This window comes from Odontomachus brunneus, unplaced genomic scaffold, assembly GCF_010583005.1.
Source record: "Odontomachus brunneus isolate Ranch 3 - 2012 unplaced genomic scaffold, Obru_v1 Obru_scaffold_052, whole genome shotgun sequence".
NCBI lineage: Eukaryota > Metazoa > Arthropoda > Insecta > Hymenoptera > Formicidae > Odontomachus > Odontomachus brunneus.
In genome coordinates this window covers 1258804-1278486 of record NW_022639502.1, presented here as the reverse complement: position 1 = coordinate 1278486, position 19683 = coordinate 1258804, and the positions used below count along the sequence as shown (strand labels likewise).

At 38.9% G+C, this 19683-nt stretch overlaps 2 protein-coding genes across 12 annotated transcripts in view; one reads left to right on the top strand and one right to left on the bottom strand.

Annotated features, from left to right (window-relative positions):
• The window catches only part of LOC116845485 (LIM/homeobox protein Lhx3), a 52240-nt gene extending 41433 nt beyond the window's left edge, over positions 1–10807 (top strand). For 2 of the 6 annotated variants that reach the window (XM_032818235.1, XM_032818233.1), the window contains 6 exons: positions 1786–1960; positions 2993–3195; positions 3648–3840; positions 5526–5692; positions 6470–6682; positions 7291–10807. In XM_032818235.1, the coding sequence (XP_032674126.1) occupies positions 1786–1960; positions 2993–3195; positions 3648–3840; positions 5526–5692; positions 6470–6682; positions 7291–7502 (1163 nt within the window). In that variant the 3' untranslated portion in view covers positions 7503–10807. Of the gene's footprint in view, positions 1–492; positions 1331–1785; positions 1961–2983; positions 3196–3647; positions 3841–5525; positions 5693–6469; positions 6683–7290 lie in introns of those variants that run through there. The other 4 variants (XM_032818234.1, XM_032818232.1, XM_032818237.1 and 1 more) reach the window with 3 other exon arrangements.
• Positions 10808–11228: 421 nt separating this feature from the next.
• LOC116845479 (centrosomin) overlaps positions 11229–19683 on the bottom strand; it is a 32022-nt gene continuing 23567 nt past the window's right edge. For 4 of the 6 annotated variants that reach the window (XM_032818211.1, XM_032818209.1, XM_032818212.1 and 1 more), the window contains 10 exons: positions 18631–19041; positions 18036–18266; positions 17605–17958; positions 15350–15457; positions 13879–15111; positions 13431–13709; positions 13138–13362; positions 12852–13055; positions 12219–12450; positions 11229–12056 (listed from right to left, as the gene is read on the bottom strand). In XM_032818211.1, coding sequence (XP_032674102.1) covers positions 11845–12056; positions 12219–12450; positions 12852–13055; positions 13138–13362; positions 13431–13709; positions 13879–15111; positions 15350–15457; positions 17605–17958; positions 18036–18266; positions 18631–19041 — 3489 coding nt within the window. In that variant the 3' untranslated portion in view covers positions 11229–11844. The remainder of the gene's footprint in view (positions 12057–12218; positions 12451–12851; positions 13056–13137; positions 13363–13430; positions 13710–13878; positions 15112–15349; positions 15458–17604; positions 17959–18035; positions 18267–18630; positions 19042–19683) is intronic. The other 2 variants (XM_032818213.1, XM_032818215.1) reach the window with 2 other exon arrangements.

Here is a 19683-nt window from a genome sequence, read left to right as displayed (position 1 = left end):
ATTCGTTGATCATCTCTGCAAGTCAAGATTATCGAGTTTCGTTATCGATGATTGGAAATGTGTTGTTTGATGGCTGTTGTCGAGAATAAAAATGTGTTTAAAACTTAATCTTAATAGAGAAAGAGATAATTAGATCTAATTAAAGTAGAATGTTAGAGTTGGGTTTTGGAATTGGTTTTGTCAATTGGAAGAAAAAATGAACAGGTGTTATTGTTTATAAAGCAAGATACCAGTGTTACTTATTTCTCATAAACTTAACTAGTGTTTGGTGGAGTAAACGGCCATTGAAAGAAAATGATACTCCAGAAATTGCAAGGAAATATCATCGTGGAGAGGAGACATTACTGGACGTTGGATTGATTAACGTAATTCTACACAGTGGCACTTTCGCTGAAGACGACAAGCTGACCTCCAAAGGCGTCGATGTTCAAAGAAGTATTGGTGCGATAAGATAAAGTTAACGAATAGTTGACTTGTTTGTCCGGATTGTAAAACTCTGCAACAAATACGCGTAATATCAGTGTTATTTACGATTATAATCTAAAGAAAGTTTCAACAAAAGATACCACGTCGTATACCTGGAAAAACTTGTTTGAACAAATTTTGTGCAATCCATAAACTTCGAGCACTGATCAAGCGTTGCTATCTAGGCAAGTGCGAAGGTGATGACTTCTTCGGATCCGAAACATTCAATTGTTAAAAACCTTCAACGACATCGTAGCTCAGAAAAGAAGACAGACAAGTCTGTTTTGTCTTATTTTGCACAATATATCCGCTTTCAAAAATTGAGAAATAATCCTGTATAAGACCACTCTGCAAAGTTGTGTTAAAATCGTCCTTGAGATAAGCTTGGATTTTGTGTAAAACGCCGTCATCTCCAATCAGTGCCCGGCATTAAACCTTCGCGAAAATATTGAGCGTTGAAGATAATTGTTTTCACCTCTGTGAAAAGGATCGCGATCAGACGAGATCGCAATATCTCTCTCCTTCGGTAGTCTCGTGACGTAGAATGGTTCGAGCCCACGTCGCGAGAACGCTTAGATAATACCAGCGAGTGGAGTGTCGCGCGCGAAAGTGGCAGCTATGACTATGATAAGTCTGGAGATGTTGGGGTGCGAGGCTCTTCCTCTAGAAGGGATGTACCAATCGCGACGGCACGACGTCCTGACGCCGCAGAGCAGTCCGGAGTCGCGCAACGTTCGCCAGGAAGCCAGCAGCGTGGATCGTATCGACAGCGTCGGCTCTGCGATATCGCACGGAGACATGCACCCATTAGATCAACCTGCCATTGAGCTCGGTCTGCCTTCGCATATCCCGGAGATCCTCTACTGTAAGTGTCGACGAGCTGCAATAGACAAGATCACCGGAAATATCAAGATTACTCGACGTCCTTCGGGTTGTTTGTTCCTGCAAGTTGTCGATGTGACTTTCTATCCCAAAGATGCCTGAAAATAATTGCTATATCAATTATCGAGGAGTGAACGAAAAGATAAAGTAACGCGTGTGTACTACCGTCTTGTCCGGAGATATTGACGTAACACCGAGAAGTGTTAACGCGTAATAGACAGGCATTGATAGTGAGATTAATTACTTCATTGTAATAGTATACAATAAAATGTTATCTTAAACTGCAAGTAGATATATTGTATCTTTGCTACACTTTCTTGAAATGACATCTTATGGTCCTCAAATCGCCGATATTGTTATTACCTTGTAGTACTTATCGTTGCGTGCTTCAACTTAGAAAGCCAGTTTACTTATTATGCTCTAATCGTTATGTTACAGCCTCGATACCAAAGTGCGGGGGATGCCAGGAAGTTATTTTGGACAAATACGTTTTAAGGGTGTTGGAGAGGTGTTGGCATGCAAGATGCCTCACGTGTCGGGACTGCGGTGCCAGGTTGACTGATAAGTGCTTCGCGAGGAACGGTCATGTGTTTTGCAAGGACGACTTCTTCAAGTAAGCATCAATAGTTGTTAACATAACTCTGAATATTTTCGAAATACGGCGCGGTTTCCAATTAAAATTTTGCGAAGCACTCTGTTCTCTTTTATTCCTGTAAAATTAATATTGCACAATTTTAAAATTCGAATAATTAACTCGTACTTCCAATTAATAAGTATATTAATTAATTATTTCAAGTGTTTCCTCGATATAGACGTTTTAATTATATTTCGGGAAACCGCTTGAATTATTCTTTTATAATTCAAAGATATATTCACAATATATTTATACCACATTTATAACTGAAAATATCTTTCTGTGCGCAACAAAATAATTTTTTTGCGCGCGTTTTATCTGAATCATTTATCACGGCTTACGATTCCAATTGAAATTTGGCTTACAGTCGTTTGATCGTATCTTCAAGAAAACGGTTCAACCTCGATGCAAATTTATCAAAAAAGGAAATTAAATGAATCTTACCGACGACTTCATCCGACATTATTGTTACTCGGCTTATCGACTTATTGGTAATAACGAAGTATGTATGACGGAAGGCGGAAGAAATGTTGCTCTCCTCGAAGCACGTATATCGAGTATTCCGGTATCGATTCCGTCGGGAGAGAGGGTAGCGTGCTCTTCCTCATTTGTCCATAAGACAAGGCGCCATTTTTCTTTCCCTCGAAGCTAAATCGTCTTTCTTTTAGCCATACTCCTCGCCACGCTATCTCTCATACTCTTGCCGACCCGATCTTTTGTTTCGAACGTCACCATCGAGGAATCGTTCTCGCGACTTCGCCGAATCTGACAACAAAGAATGAATTACATTTCTTTATTCTTTTCTATTTATTATCATATAAGAAATTATCGTTTTTACTAATCGTCATCAGCAAGTATCGTCCTGGAACTTTATAAGCACCATGTCGTTCTCACCGCCGCGTTAATAATCGGACGAATCGCGATAACAATTTATATGCATACGATAGCGTATAGTTTTGTCATTAATGTGTGAATGTAATGTGAAAATGTTGTATGTTGTTGGTGTGGCAGGCGTTTCGGGACGAAATGCGCGGGCTGCGGCCAAGGTCTGGCGCCTTCGCAGGTGGTACGAAGGGCGCAGGAATTGGTTTATCATCTGACGTGTTTCTCGTGCGCCCTTTGCTCTCGCCAACTGGACACCGGCGACGAATTTTATCTCATGGAAGACAGGAAGCTCGTCTGCAAGCCCGATTACGAGCAGGCAAAGGCGAAAGGTGAGATAAGCTCTACCCGTTACCCTTTGACCTTCTACGCTCTCTCTACTGGCAGATGCCATTCTCGCAAGGGCGGCTGTTCTTCCTCGCGAATTTCATCTTTCCGCCGCGTAATTTCATTAACCTATGACTTTTTTCCCACTGTGTCGGTTTAATCCCGAATAAATAATTTTCGCCGTTGACTTCTGCATTTTTATCTCGCGTATATGCACAGATACATGAACGACAATAAATTCTTTTCTTAAGATTAGAACGCGATGGAAAAATTCTTCCGGATAATTTTGTAATTTTTCTCGCCGGTGGAGAAGTGAATAAAAAGTAAGATATATCTCAGAGGAACTATAAGTAGACTCTTGGATATTTCTGACATAATTAACGAATTCTAAGAGTTGATCGGTTAAATAAAAATTCACGCGTGTAATATGTAATATATGATAACTAACAAATTCCAGAATTAGCGGACGGGGGAAGTATAGACGGTGATCAACCTAACAAGAGGCCGCGAACGACGATCACGGCGAAGCAACTCGAGACTCTCAAGCTGGCGTACAACACCAGTCCGAAACCAGCGAGACATGTGCGAGAACAGCTGTCTCAAGACACCGGCCTCGATATGCGCGTCGTTCAAGTCTGGTTTCAAAATAGGTAAGACAAATCGAATAGCACTTATAAGGTTTCTCCAGGCGTTTTCTTCAGTTTATCCTACATGCAGTCAAACTAGACACGCGTCCAATATCGTACAATGAGATGAAGAGAGATGAGGACTCTTCTCGATTTCAGTGGAATCGATATAAATTCCGAATTTAAAATCATATCCGGTAAAAACGAATTCAGTAAAGATGAAAGATAATTCATATAGAAGTCTTACGAGAAAAATTAATTTAGGGTCCTAACGATACCATCAAATTAAGAGGGAGGTACCGGCTCATCGTTAGGATTCTGCATCTGCATGGTTTCTGGTATGGTTTCTGAAGCCATTTATAATGGAAGCAATCGAGATATTCGTGACTAAAGAATCCGAAAAAATATATTTCAATTCCTTTCAACGTTAAAAAATACGAAATAACGTAATTAATTATTAAATGGACATTCATTAATTTCAAAGCAAATTTTTGCCTCGCAATTGAGAAAATTCGAATAAAATAAGGATCATATACAATAAGAGAATTAAGATGTCTACAAAATACGACGAAGCTTGTCCTACATACACTATGATTGCAATACTCGCAGACACTGTACTTTCCAGCCACACGTTTGTACATTTTTCCCTCTTATCGCTCAAGTGGCACTACGTGATATTATATGACAAAGTATCTGTTTCGCTCTTTAAAGAAAAATGTTTTATCTGTAAAAGCGGATCCGTAGTCGCTTATCAAGTGAGAATGGTGTTAGAAAGCGTCCGTGAAAATAACACGAAGGATAAGTAAATAAGGTTTCTATCAATGACTCGAGATAAATATTATACCTATACGTAAATTTATAAAATGTGCACGTGCAATATAGTTTTCTAGCGAACTCACGCCGATATTTGATGTAATGCGAGATTAATGTACGTCTGCTGCTGCGAGATAAGATACATTTTTTTTTAGAAAGTGCACAGACATGACGCGATATAATAGGAACTAGAAATTTATACGAGATGCTAGAGATACGAGAACGTTATTTATCATAAGTACTTGATATGCGGTACATAGTTCAATGAGCAAAAGTTGTTTATCACATCTCCAGAATTTATTCTTTTTCGCGGCTTTATCGACGCGCGCGGTATTAGAACGATAAATAACAACTTTCACATTAGAAATTTCGACACAGTTATCGATTTGCAGATATTTTTATTGATAATACGACACACTATCTTTAAATGTCGCTGAAAAATACACCTCTAAATATCATAAAGGCAATCATGTTATTTATTACATAAACCTAACTTTGGCGGAATCATTAAACATTGTCATTATTTCGGTAATATCAGAAACTTGAAAAAGTTTATCGATAATTTCATTGACTCAAGAAATAAATCACTTCTCAGGCGCGAAATCAGACAATTACTCGAAATATAGCAGAAAGTGACGTGTAACGATAGTAGATATTTTGACTGAACGTGGCCTATACTATTTTCTTATTATTAATAAAAGAAATACGATTAAAAATCCGACAAACTTTTATAAGCTCCTGATACTAAGTAATTCACTTCAATATTTTCTATTTTGTGGGTTTATTTCTGGAAGTTTTCGTTCATGATAACGATAGACAATAATGTTATTAAGCACTTCAGATGTCCACAGCGACAATTATTTTAAAATATTATCATTATAATTTCTTACCTGTAGAAGGGCGAAAGAGAAGAGGCTGAAGAAAGACGCTGGTCGGACAAGGTGGTCGCAATATTTTCGCAGTATGAAGGGTTCCGGTGCTGGTGGTCACTCGCCTAGGCATGATAAGCTTCTCGACAAGGACGAGCTGAAGGTAGACTTGGACTCTACTTTTGGTCATCACGGTAAGTTGCATTCTCATCCTAATAACACATAAGGTAGTGTTGGTCAGATAAAGTTACCAAACCTTTTACACAATTACCAAACATTTCAATTAACCAAATTTCGGGCATACTTACATTCGAGAAGTTCTCCGAGTAAATTTATTGAAACTCATTGTTCACACTTAAATTCTGCGAGGACGTCAAAATTATTCCTAATCATCGCCAGCCGCCGTTTAAAACGATCGGGACGAGCGGTATATTAAGCGCGGTACTCGTTCCCGGGTAAGTACAGGTAATAGCGGGCATAAATTCAAGGACGGGCCGCAATCTTCCTGAAATCTCGGACACGGTGAGCCGGCAGTTAGCCTCCGCGATCTCCTGAATATTTGAGGAGATCGTCTTCCCCTCGGGTAGCAAGCATCTGGGTACTGGAAGTCTCAGACACAATGGATGCGATCGCCGGCCGCGCCTCGACTTTCGACTATCGAGTTCTAACGTTGGAACGATCATTCATCGCGAACAGACAGTTCCCCGTACGAAGTTGAAAGCATTTTTTTAGCCATCTGTCAAAACTATTTCCGTCTATTTGAGTACAGCGTTAACTGACTTATTAAAGACTCTGGTATATTTTCAGCGAAGTAACAAATACAATAATTAACGTCATGTCGTGGTTTTTATATTTCGCTGCGTTTTCCGTGTACGCCTCATTTATTCCTTTAACCTTTATGCCTCATTTATTCCTTTAAATTATTCGAGCACGTACCATAGAATTCTGAAAGCGAACTGATCTGCCCACAGACTTGAGCAACGACAGCTACGGCACGGTGGTGAACATGGGCCTGGATGGCGAAGGTGCGAGTCCAGGCGGCGGTGGTAACGGAGCCGGGAGTGGGCCACCCCGTGGTTATCTGGGTGCGACGACACCGCCGTATCTCTCAACGTCCAGATCACCGTCCTTACCTCAGTTCCCGTACCCGCCAGATGCCGGTCTCTCGGTGTACACCACCCTCGGTAAGCGGATTATCACTTCCGAGGTGCGCTCGGAAGAGATTAATCTATTGACGTAATCGGCTGATTACTCTCTGAAGTTTCAACGCTCTAGTAGACTCCTCATTCTCCTTTTCTCTCTCGATTAAATTATCTTCTTCGAATTCGTCCAACTTCTTCAGTATTCTAGATGGACATAATTTTTCCGCAACTCACGCTCGATTTTCAACTTTCAATTCACCTCAAAATGAGTCTCTCTGTAACTGACAATACACGAGGATTAGAAAGGGACGGGAAGACTTGAGCGTTAACTCTTTGCAGTCATAATAATTTTTAATCTAATCGTAGCTCAGTGTATCAGCCATTTAATAAATATTTTGATCTATTCTTTTTGCAAAATATGAGAAAAAATGTACTTTCAAATTTTGCAAGATCTTGTTACATGTGTCTTTAATGTTACGTCTTTTTACATGTGTCTCTTAATTATATAATATTTTGAAAGCAAATAATTAAAGCACTTGATTAACGTTCACTTGGCTCCGACAACTGAAAGCAGATATGCGAGTGCAAAGGGTTAAATTATCCGAGCACGTACCATAGTTTTACGACTGACGCGAACCGTATGATTCCAGGGGGACCGGGCGGCATGGTGCCAGGACCAGCGTCGGATCTGAGCAACGAGTCCAGCGGCGGCGGTGGCGGCGGAGGTGGCGGCGGCGGCGGTGGTAGCGGCGGTGGCGGCGGTTACCCCGATTTTCCGCCGTCGCCGGACTCCTGGCTCGGCGAGCCGCCACCCCCGCACGCTCACCACCATTCGCACTCCCACTCCCATTACGCCACATAACCCGTCAAAACCGCGCGCCGCCAAATACCGTATAGAATAACGTGCTACCGGCGCGGAGCGTGCACCTGACGCCGGCGATCTTGCCGTCGTCGTCATCGTCGTCGCTGTCGTCGTCGTCATCGTCGTCGCTGTCGTTGTCGTTATCGTCTTTTTGCGAAGAGAAAAGCGCCAGTAATCTTCACTTTTCGCTGAACATTTGGGTCACCCTGAATAAGGTGTATCGTGAAGTCTGATACATTTCCAAGGGGTGTCTTCCCGTGTAAGCCACTTGGTCATTTCTTCAGGAAAAATCTCTTTTTTGACACGTTCTGTGTTGTGCCAATTTTATGCGCTTTTCCATTCTCGTCGCGTGCACTATCGATAATTATATATCAATTAATGATATTATGACAAAATCTCCCTTAATAGCGAGAAGACCAAGATGTGTCCACTGATAGATCGTGCGCGACACCCAACGTGTTGATCGATATCTTTTTCTTAATTAGGATGATTATCGTTAATCTAATTCTAATTAAGAAGAAGATCTTGACATTCATACTTTTCATCGTGTAATTCTAAAAACAATAATATACGTTATTTCAGTATTTCGTTATTTCGAAAATCGTGTAAGATGATGTCGCGAGGAAGCTATTGAAGATAGCTCTTGGCGAAAACGACGCGACATCTTCGACGTCGGCGACAGATTGTGATCGACATCGACGTCTCATACGGCTTGCGTGTGTCTGTATTGTACGAAGTTATTCTATACCGGTATTTTACACCGTCCCTCTCGATCTCTCGTCATCCAAGCGGCCGTATCGACGCCGTTTAACGTTACACTTAATGGCACACGTATGATTCGCATTCGATACTACGATTAATCTAAATATATTTATGTACAAGTTCCTCGTTTCTCGGTATTACGGAGTTTAATTGTCGAATAATAAAATAGGAGGTAGTGTTAAACGCGTCCCGAACTGTTCGATACGCGGATCGATTCGTTGTGACCGGATTGTGAGAGGAGCTCGATAACCAACATCGTTGACGCCGAACGACCAATTGTCAATCAACTTCAGTTTAGTCCATTCCGTTCTAAACAGTTATTACAAAACTAGTCGCAAAGATTGCTCATCGGAACAATTTTGTTTTTTCTAGACAGCACTAAGAATCTGGAGAATAACGGAATTATTCCTATCGGGAATAACGGACAACAGAATTATTCCTATAGGATCAATTTCACAATAACTGTCCTGATCTTTAACAGGTGCAGAAGGCTATGTTTCCACTTGCAATAAAATTCTTCTCGCAATACAATTGTTTCACAAAGTATAAGAAAGAAAAAATTTGCAGTTCAATTAACGAGTGATTTTACAGTCGCAGAGTCTCGGCATACGATGCGTTCGTCCAATTGGCTCGGATTCGCACCATCACGACGAATACGATAATCCGTATGACCATACCGCAGCTTGAGCCCGATTTCCATGAAACAAGTTTTTAAAGAACATCAAACGATAATTGGCATAGATCCATGTCAGTTTTAGCGTGTCTACTGCTCGCAGGAAGACGTGAATGCGAGAAATTTCGAATCGTCGATCGAATCGAATTTCCGTCTTTTCTTATTGTGTATAGAGGCCTTGTACGTAATATCTTCTTTTTGTCTTTAAGACTCTCGAGGATATCGAGATAGAACACTGTGTGTATGTGTGTGTGGCTGGGTGAGTGTGTGTATGTGCGCGCGCGTGAATAATCTGAATTTTTAGCAAGATTGTCATCTTGCTAAATTGTCTGGTTGTGTTAGTGAAAGTCGGAGACTTGGAGCCTGAAAATCGGGCGTGCGTTGGCGATCTACCTTGCTTGCGTGTGACGCTAGAACCTTGAGATGTGTATTGTAAATAGTACGAATTATAAACTCATAGGGAAAGTCGATCCGATTTGAGGACGTCTCCGATTTTGAGTATTGTTCTTCAAGTTCGGAAAATCGAAGTCTAACTCGCAGTGACCGCGTACACATGGACCATCGGTTCCATGCGAGGCAGTTTTGCTTTCTTTTATCTTAGATTCGGTGTGACCAAAGTGTTATATTTTACAGAAATAATATTCAAAATCGAGTGAATCTGCTTCAGAAATTTTTCTTCACTAGTTGAAGTTTAAGCAAGAGGATCGACGTGCGAAAGTCACGAGTGCGAGATGCTCGTTACGTTGTACACTCTTTTGGACACTCGCGACGATTGTAACAAGCGAAATACGCGGAGCGTTAAATTATCTTTATTATTGTCATTAGAACAAAACTGATCGCCGCTTCTCTCACGGATTCAATTACAATGCGTTGTTGCTTTCGCGCGTCGATCTGCACGGTCAACGATCAAAATTACATTAACTTTGAACCGCACCTCGCTGCTGATCGATTAACGAGGTCAACGTAAAGCCGTCGATTAACGATAATTCATAAGCGACTCGCCATTGTGTATACAGAGAGAAGAAGTCGGGAGGCTGTTCCCGTCTCGTAAATCGCAAGACATGTTAATAATCAAAACAGAAGAGAAAAAAGTTGATCGACTTGAATATACGATAAGTACTAAGCATAAAACGCAGTAATGATATATGAGGCACGTTTGGATTCACAAACACAATTGTTTTCTTGTTCTTCAATCAATTGACAACGCAAAACATCCTCATAGAACGCCCACAATACACACACATATACATAATGTTGCTGGATATTTCATCTTATATTATACATATAACTCTTTTTATATCGTATATAAGATGAAATATACGAATATATATCATATCTCATACTTTATCGTTGTAATTCTTCCAACTTTCCTCATTATGGTTCTATGGATTAGTTCTATTGAGAATGTTATCAACAGTTACTAACATATATCGTACTGTAATTGATCTACGTGTCTCATATTTATTATTAAGCGGCATGCTTGCGTGCAACATGAGCGGAAGCAGCGGCAGAGACGTGAGAACGTCACTGTAGAATTGTACATAAAATCCTTCGGTATTCCGCTCCCTCCTCTATCGTCCCTCCCGATACTTCCCCTCATTTTTCTCTAAGCATTCGTTCTACCAGCGGGTGCGATTGTCGCGAAGGCGAAGGAAGGAAACGGATGAGAAAGGTATATTAGACTAGTAAGAGAGATTAATGTTGTACAGTATAAGAATCGTACTTCTCCGCTCTTCGCCGGGTGTGCGCGCGGCCGTAGAAATTTGTGTGTCCGGCGCAATTCGTACACTTCACATCACTATGAGTTATTACGGATCTTTATATTATTATCTAGTCATGGAGTGATAATAAAAATTCTATCATAATCTTATACCGTTGCACCTTTATTTCTACACGAATCCCAACACTGGACGCACCCGCGCACGTAGAATCGAAACTGCGAAAAACTTATCACACAATACAAACGTACATTTCACTTGTGCTACGTAAATTTGCATTTATTTGCTTTTGGATAAATTGATAATTGCATAAACGAGACTTAATTGTTAACAAAATAAGATAAAAATACCAAAAGGAGGAAATAACCTGTAAGTGTTAACGGGATATCGATTTTGCATCCAAATAAAATTGCAAGTAAATGCAACTTATATACATGCAATTGATACGAATTATCAAAAGCATCCCATCATTCGCATAAGTGATGTGAAATGATTTCGGATCGTCATCATTACGATCAAATCATTACGATCAAATCATTTCTTTCGCTTATCGAGGGATACGTACTTGTAGTATAAATTCTAAATATCAATGGCACTTTATTCATGGTGACTATGTACAGAGAGATTCTACATTATGATACATAAAATACTTATGTACACACACGCGCGAATTTCTGTTAATCGTAAAGCGAAATACGTCAACGAACAAATGCTGACTATAACAAACGGCGCGGTCCGACGACGCCGTAATCAGCATTTGGAAGAACTCCTCCACGGAAAAAGAAAATCTACGAAAATGTCATACATGTGCGTATTCTATTATATAAATATATACAAATTTAATGTACAGTGTCATCATAAACTCTCTTCCGTTTCGTTTTTGTATTTCTGTCTTTAACAAAAATAGTGTTTTGTCAATATGAAAATATTTTCGTTTAGAAACTTTCTTGTTAAAAAATTTTGTAACCATGTTAATGCCTATATGAGTATATATCGTAGCTCTTTGTACCGATATGTACTGTTTGTTTTCTCATCTCATAAATATTAGAAAAGAATAAATAAGAAATAGACAAAACACGATACATTCGTGTAATTGAACAATAAATCCTCAAGAACGTCTAATCACACGAATAATAATGTCATGCTGCTTCTTCTTTTTCGTTCTTCATGCGTCAGTCTGTAGTCTCTGTTAATCGTTCAAAGGTTCTTCGAATGTCCTTGTCTTCTTCAAGACATTCTTCGTAATCATTAGCTGCTTTATTATTGCTTTCTCGACATTCTTTTTATTTTTGTTTGAGGCGGATAAGTGTTCAAATGTGTCTTCTAGTGCTCTCCTAGTTTTCATCAATCGTCGCTTTAACGTTTCGTTCTCCTGCTTTAAAGCTTCCACCTCGTCAAGACCTATAAAAAAAGTCATAAGACTTTATTTTTAATTGATTTATCAGTTAAAAGTAAATCTGAAAACTATTATACACAAAAAATATAATATATTAATAAAGAAAATAATAAAATTAATACGACAAAATAACTATTAAAAAAAGTAATGTTTATCTTAAAATGTACCTTCTATCGGTAATGGACTTTGGCTACTTGCGTCTCGAGCTCTGTGATTACCATTCCCATTCTCCTCATCGCTCAGCAAATTAGTCATCGATTCCGTGATCTTTAATGTATCTTTTAAGGGTCTCACAGTAGTGACAGCGGCGTCGCTTTCTATTCCTAAATCCGGCGAACAACTAGACTTGCTGCGCGCTCCCATAGTAGAATAATTCGTCAGTTGCCAATACTGCGAGTTCTGCAAATTAAGAACTATATTTTACATTTAGCAATTAAAATTGTTAATAAAAGTTCCCAAATACAACAAAACGAAAGAATGTACGATATAAATTTATCATGCAATTATTTAGTTTTATTAGAATATCAATAGTTTTATTAGAATGATATGGTTATCATATATCAGTTACGTATAATTCACAATTTGTGTAATTTTGTTAATATTAGTCAATAGTGGAAAAAATCAATTATTTATACTAAACCAATTATTAATACTAAACCAATCATATTTTATACAAAGCTCTCAAGTAATTACACATTGTGCGAGTATCTCAGACTTAAAGGTTACTTAAAAAAGCTCAAACTTCAATCTAGGTCTTCCCACTAGACATTTAATGTTAGAAATTGTCTATTTAAACTAACGTTATAAGGTTGATATTCTTGCAGGATGTCTTCGCAAGTTTGTTTGAGTGTGGTGTCCGTGGGTATCGACGATACCCCGCTAGAGCTCGGCGCCGAATCGCTAGCCTCGCACACCGCCATGTGCCTTCTAAACTCTTTATTTGCGGTCTCGAGTTCCTGTACTCTTGCTCTATGTGAGTCATTGATCTGATTCAAATCGGATATCTGTACAATGAATGCATCACGTGTAAGTAATAACACACGCACGGGGAAACGACACCAAGGACTAATATGTGTTCTCACTTACCTCTTTGCTGAATTTGTCATGCAACGAGCGGACGGTTACGTCGTATCGGCTCTCCATTTTTCTAATTTCCTGTTCGAGCCTCAATTTGTCGTTAGTTAGCTTGCTATTCTCCACAAATATCTCACTATGCGAAAGAGTGAGGTGTTCCAGTTCTTTCCTGAGGATGGATATGGTTGCTTTGGCAGTTTCGTTTTCCTCTTCCAGCTGTTTAATTCTTGCTCGTAACTGAAAATCAAATTATTGAGTTCTCCCACGAATTCTTACAAAGCAGCGTATGAAAGAAGTGTTGATACCGATTCGTTTTCTTTGTTAAGGATCAACAAAGTATCCGTCGTTTTCCTCTCAGTATTATCTCTGAATTGCAACAATTCAGTCTTCTGTTTAGTCATTTCGCTTGCCATCTGTTCCATGTCATTGATCTTTTTCTCCAATTGCGTCTTGCGAATGCTGTTCTGCTTTTTCAAGGTGTGAAACTCGTGTATTCTTTTTTCTAGAGAAACTTGTAACTTTTCGCAAAATCTTTGAGACTTTTCTAATTTCGTAATAAAAGGAGTTAATTTTTCGTCGATTGCCTAAAGAGAAAAATGAATGCACGTTCAATATTTCAAGTGTATCATTTAAAGTACTCTGATTAGATATTAATTTCAATTTATATGCTTAAAATGTAATTCTACATATATTCTAAATTTCAATTTCTGAAGACCTATTGAATATTATTTGAAAATATATAATTCTACTTACACAGTCAAAAGAGACTTTAGTAACCAGATCGTTCCTCAGGGCGTTTAGTTCCGAATACAACATATTATTCGTTTCCTTCAATTCCTGTATCTGGTGACTCGTATCCAGATCGTTTATATCGTTCTGGTAGGTTTTATAATAAGGCACATAATCTGTCGAGTCTTCAGAGTCGCTGCAAGTCTTCGCTATATACTTCGAGAATCTGGATCGGCTTGGAGTCTTGTGTTGCGTCTCTTGTAACCCAATTCTAGCCATGGAAACCGTTCGATCAGGTTCGGAGAACGCCTCGGAGTCCGACTGTGAGGCTTGATTCTTCATCGCTTCTGCAACGTCTTCGGGTCGAGTCTTCTTTATGGAACACTCGAGTCTATCGTTCGCGATTACGCTATCCTGTGTGGATACGTCATCGAGAGCACGTACAAAATCGTCCGACAGCATCTTCGAATTAAGCAGAACGTCCAATACCATCTTTTTGTGCTCCGTGCCGGCAGTGTCTGCACGTTCGGCGTTCTTTAGCATTTCTTTCATGAACTTCATGAGATCCTTAAGATGTGTGCGCAATAGCTCGCAGTATTTCTTCGCCCATTCACTGTCGTCTTCACAACTGTCGATCTCCATATTGATGTCGGGTTTCGAGACTAGTTTCAGCCACTTCAGGTAGTCTACCTCCTTTTCGAGATCGTTTTTCTGATTCGTCAGCCTACAAACGTATTCTCTTAACGTCTTCATGTCCACCGTCCCGTCTTCGTTGATGTAATTCAGATGAGCGGTCTCGTTCGCAAAGGTTGCTTTGATACCGATCTCGTTTAATTCGCGAATGAGACATGTCAGTTGCAAACTACCATTTTCCTGAACGGCCTCCGGCTTGTTGCGGCTTCTGTCAGGGTTGTACGACGCTGTCATATGATTATGCAGTTTGGCGATCTCCTTATTCTTGCTCCAGAGCTCTGTGTTGACTAGCTTCTGCAGATTCTGAGTTTTCACCTGCAGCTCCTTCGTCAGTTGTTCGATCTTTCGGTTTTTCTCCTCAATCTCGGTATTCTGTACTTTCAGTTGTTCAAGCAGTTCTTCTTTTTGCGGAGCATCATCCTCGATGATACTGGTATTCGTTTCAGCATGCTTGAGTTTATCTAGTTCAATGATTTTGTCTGTTAATTCTCTCGCAACAGTCTGCTTTTCAGTCTCTAGTATTTCGATTTTCTGCTCTTTATCGTGAAGACGTCCTTGTAGTTCCTGAAACAAGAGATAAAAACCAAGTTGACTCCCATAAAAATAAGTAAAATTGTAATATAATTAAAATTCTTGAACATATTTTTAACATACGTTTAATTTTATAAAATAGAAACGTAAAAATATAAGAGTATTTTTTAATTATGCAAGTTGAATTATTTACACTGGACTTAGATATATACGTATACATAATTTCTATATCATATCAATATTGAGTAATAAAATATATTTGTAAACTTACTTCAGATTCAACCTGTATTCGTTTTTCCAAGAGATTCTTCTCAGTTTTTATTGTCTCGATTTCGCCCCTCAAATCATTAATGTTGCTTTCCATTTCTTCGAAACGTTGCTGCAAGCATAAAGTATCGTTCTCGTCAATAAAAACCAAACTACTAGGTTCACTGAAAACATTTTATTTAATGATATAATTTCGATTACAGTACGATTAAATTCACATGTTTAATGTGGAGAATTTTTGATAGGTTTTGAAAAATGTTAAACCAAAGAATGGATTGTCAAAAGATTACATGCAAGTTATGTATTTGGACTAGGTTACAATTATTTGTTAATTTTCGTTCTTTTAGACCAACATCGCGGAGGAACAAGTGTGACAATCGCCGGTCCCTATAAAAGAAAAACAGGTTTTCTGTCATAACTTCTGCTACTTCTAACATAAAAGAAATTCACTATTTTGGAAGTTACATAGTATATTTTTAAAATATAGCCTGCAATTATATGAAGTGTACGAAATTACGATTCTATTTTTAATTACTATTTTGTAAAAATATACATTAAGATTTGGAAATATGGACTGACGATACATGTGTTTTCTTTTTTAATAACAAATTCATGCAATTTTTCAAACAATACTTCAGTACACTCCACTACAAATCATAACAAGTGATAATTCGAATAAAAACCCACCTCGACAAATATTAATCAAATATAACATGCAATCATGCTGTATAACAGAGCGTACAAGTTTTACAGTCTGCAAGTAGTGTCCCAATCGAGACATCGAGAGAAAGCACGCACTCAACAGCACCATACCTACCTCCATCCGCATTGAGGTATATAGACAGGAGAACATATTTGTTTATGCCTGAACTTTAAACTCAACCAGAATCGGGGCAGAAATGAAAGCAAAATGATCAATCGATCGATTTATGGATAGATACTCTACGTCAATGCTAACTCGATCACGAAGCACTGGTGAATATCTATTTCCGCAAAGATTACGTCGGTATCAACTATCTCTTCGCGTCCACTGGTTAGTTTTAATATCTACCTCTGATTTGCTACAGCTCCCTGTGATTGCAATTAGTCAAAAATTTACATCATTAATATAACATTTCGCCCACCTTATTCACAACTTGGAAAAAAGAAAAGTTTTGAATCAATGAATATTTTGTTAATTTTCACGCGAATTACTTAAATAGAAAATTCTTGTTTACTCTCTACATGTGTGTCAGTAAGTAGTAACTTTCGCTATATCGATTGAAATAAGACTTAGTGACGTACGTTATATATTTTCAGAGTATACGCAAGTCTTTCTCGAATACCCGAGGGTTGGAAGATTGGCGACGAATCTGTCTCTTTTGTTGCTCGTATTACTGTACTTGTGTATTATTGTTCGTTCGGCGCTACCGCGACAGCGGCGGCAGATCGGTCGAGGTGAGTTTTCGTACGAGGACTGCCGCGTAGCGCAACGCGTAAACCGTAAGAAGCTGCGAGAAGAGAGACGACGGCCTCTATTAATAGATTACGGTCGCGTCTTCTCCAAGATATTCCCAAGATACCAAGCGGGCCACGGTTTAAGATCGGGGATCTTTCGCCGACCGACACGTTCGCGACTCTTTCGGAAACGGGCGCGATAATTTTGTCATCAAAGCAGGTTAAATGAAGAAACTGAAGAAACTGAGTAAATTGATAATTTTTTTCTAATATTTAACATAATAAAATAATAAGAAGTACTTATAAAGTCTGAACTTTTAGAAATATTAGTTTTTATTATTTTGTTTCCGATGTATATTACGTGCAAATTAAGTCGCACGATAATCCTACTTAGGTTCCTATAAAAAAAGGAAAGAAAGTATATTATCTCTTATACTCATTAAATAATCAGTAAGTTAGAAAATATCCGCTGGTAATATATCAGAAAACATTTTCAACAATAAAAAAACTATAAAACACAAGATGGATCAAAAAAATTCAAAATAAAGTGTTATGTAATAAATTCGATGACAATTTCCACTTTGAATTAAATCAGTTAATATATAATCCCAAACAATAAGAGAATCATGCAATGATAGTAATAATGCCATAAAATAGAAAGAAAGAAGTAGAAGTTAGATGAATTCAGTGATTCTAAAAGAAAGAGTCCGATATATTGAGTTGTCCGATCGTGCTTCTCACCAAGCAAAGTATCTTCATGTTTCGTTACATAGAAACATAGGGACCAACAAAAATTCAAACCAAATAAATCGCAATATTGACCTGTTTGTAGGAATTGTTCTCGTTGCCGTCCACGTTTATAACGCCAAGGTCCTTCAACAAGACGAGATCGTGCTCGTCCCTTCTCACCTTCGTGTCATCGGAGCCCAGCAACTTGCGTAACTCCATCTCCAATTCTTGGATCCTCCGTTCTTTCCGCACGTTCCAATCTCGCATCTGTTCTTCACGCTCCATGAAGCCTTGTATCGCTTTGATAGCTTTCTTGTGATCGCTTTCAATCTTCTTCAGTCTCTGCTCTGTATTTTCCGCGTGTTTCTGCGTGTTACACAGTCTGAGTACCAATTGCTTCCTTGCCTCTTCTAGCCGCTTCAATTCATTGTCTCTTTCTTCTAGTTCCTATAATCAAACACGTATTGTCTTATCATATATAGTAAGTTAATGAGAAATGTTTAATCTTTGTCAAGATCACTAACCTTTGTTAATTGGCTAAATTCTTTGGTATCTTCGCCGATCGTTTGCAGAGGTGATAATAAATTCACCGTTTTTTCTCTGTACGATTCCAAATCAGTATACGTACTATCCATATCCATTATGTCACGAACACAAGACGGTTTTTGCCCCATAGGCGGCGATAAACGGCACGCTAATGAATTCAAAGCAGAGGGGCTGCTGGACGGTGAGCGTTTACCATATCCATTTTCACACTACAATGTAGATAAACGGTAATTATAACGGATAGGGCAATATGAGAAAATTATGGGAGATTTAAGACAGAAGCAGGCCTGAGATAACTGAGGCCGCATTCTCACCACGTATTTAGCACTAAATGTGTTATCTATCTTATTCAAAGACCATCCATTATATGCAACCAGTCTAGCTACCAGTCAAGATTCATAAATAGATCCATTTAAAGCGTTAAATATGATACTTATAAAGAAGATCGATAAATCAGTGAAAATCGCGTAAAATAATACTTCTGTTATAACAAATTTTTTTATATTTTATTAATCAAATCTTACTTTTCAAATTAAGATCAAGACTCTGTCATAAAGGTAAAAACTAGTTCACCTGTGATAACAACATGCGATGCTTATAGTTTAGATCCGTGAGGGTGTCGTCACGAGTCTTTACAGACGCTCTCAATTGAACGATCTGCTGTTTCCTCTTCTCGGAGACCAGGTTGAGCTCCTCGTACGCTTGGCACTTTTCCAGCAGCAACGCGCTCTTCTCTTTGACGAGTCTGTCGCGCTCGACGAGGTCATTTTTGTATTGTTGCATAGAGGTGTCTTTCTTGAATAGCTGCTCCTCCAAATCTTTCACCTTCTCACGCAACTCGTCGATATCTCGCATACGATCCGTGTCCTGCTTCTCGCGGAGTCGCACCTCCACGTCTAATCGTTCTCTAAGTTGGTCCCTCTCGTTCTCGAGTTCTTGAGCCCAGATGCGTTCCTCCTCCAAACTACTGGTTATCTGTTTCACCTGAACCGTGTTGCAAATGTTGAGGTTACATAAATGTTGCAAATACGATTTTTCTCTATAGAGGTTGTACAGTTAGAGATCGGAGAGACTGAAGCCTCTTCACAGCTTGGGGTTCCCAAGCAGGGGAAACGATTAATTATGGTCGCACTACTTTCTCCCACGCCACCCTCTCACGTTACTAATCTATTAACGGAATCATGCGAGACACGGTCTCAACGTTGCGGTACACATCGAAAATACGAACGAGAATAGCCTACTATCCACGGTTTATGGAACGATAAGAAGGTCGCCTGTGCTTCGTCGATGAATTCGAAACAACAAATTCTTGTACGTGAAAGTTACGTCTATTGACAATTATACCTAACGTGTGAAAAGCAAATGTTAATTAGTTTCTTATGGGACTGACACTCAAATTATCAAGACTACACTTTTATTTGCGGATAAAGATAGGAACCGGACACTGATAATATCCCACCACCAGATTTTAACGTGGACTGGACGGAAGAATTATCTTTACAAGATAAGAGCAGTGTCCACAAAAAATTCTGAATAAATGTAAATTAGTAAATTGCTTTTAAAATATAATTCTTTTCTCAAAAGTTAACTGAAGAAATACGGTTTTTTTTACATAATTCTCTCTCT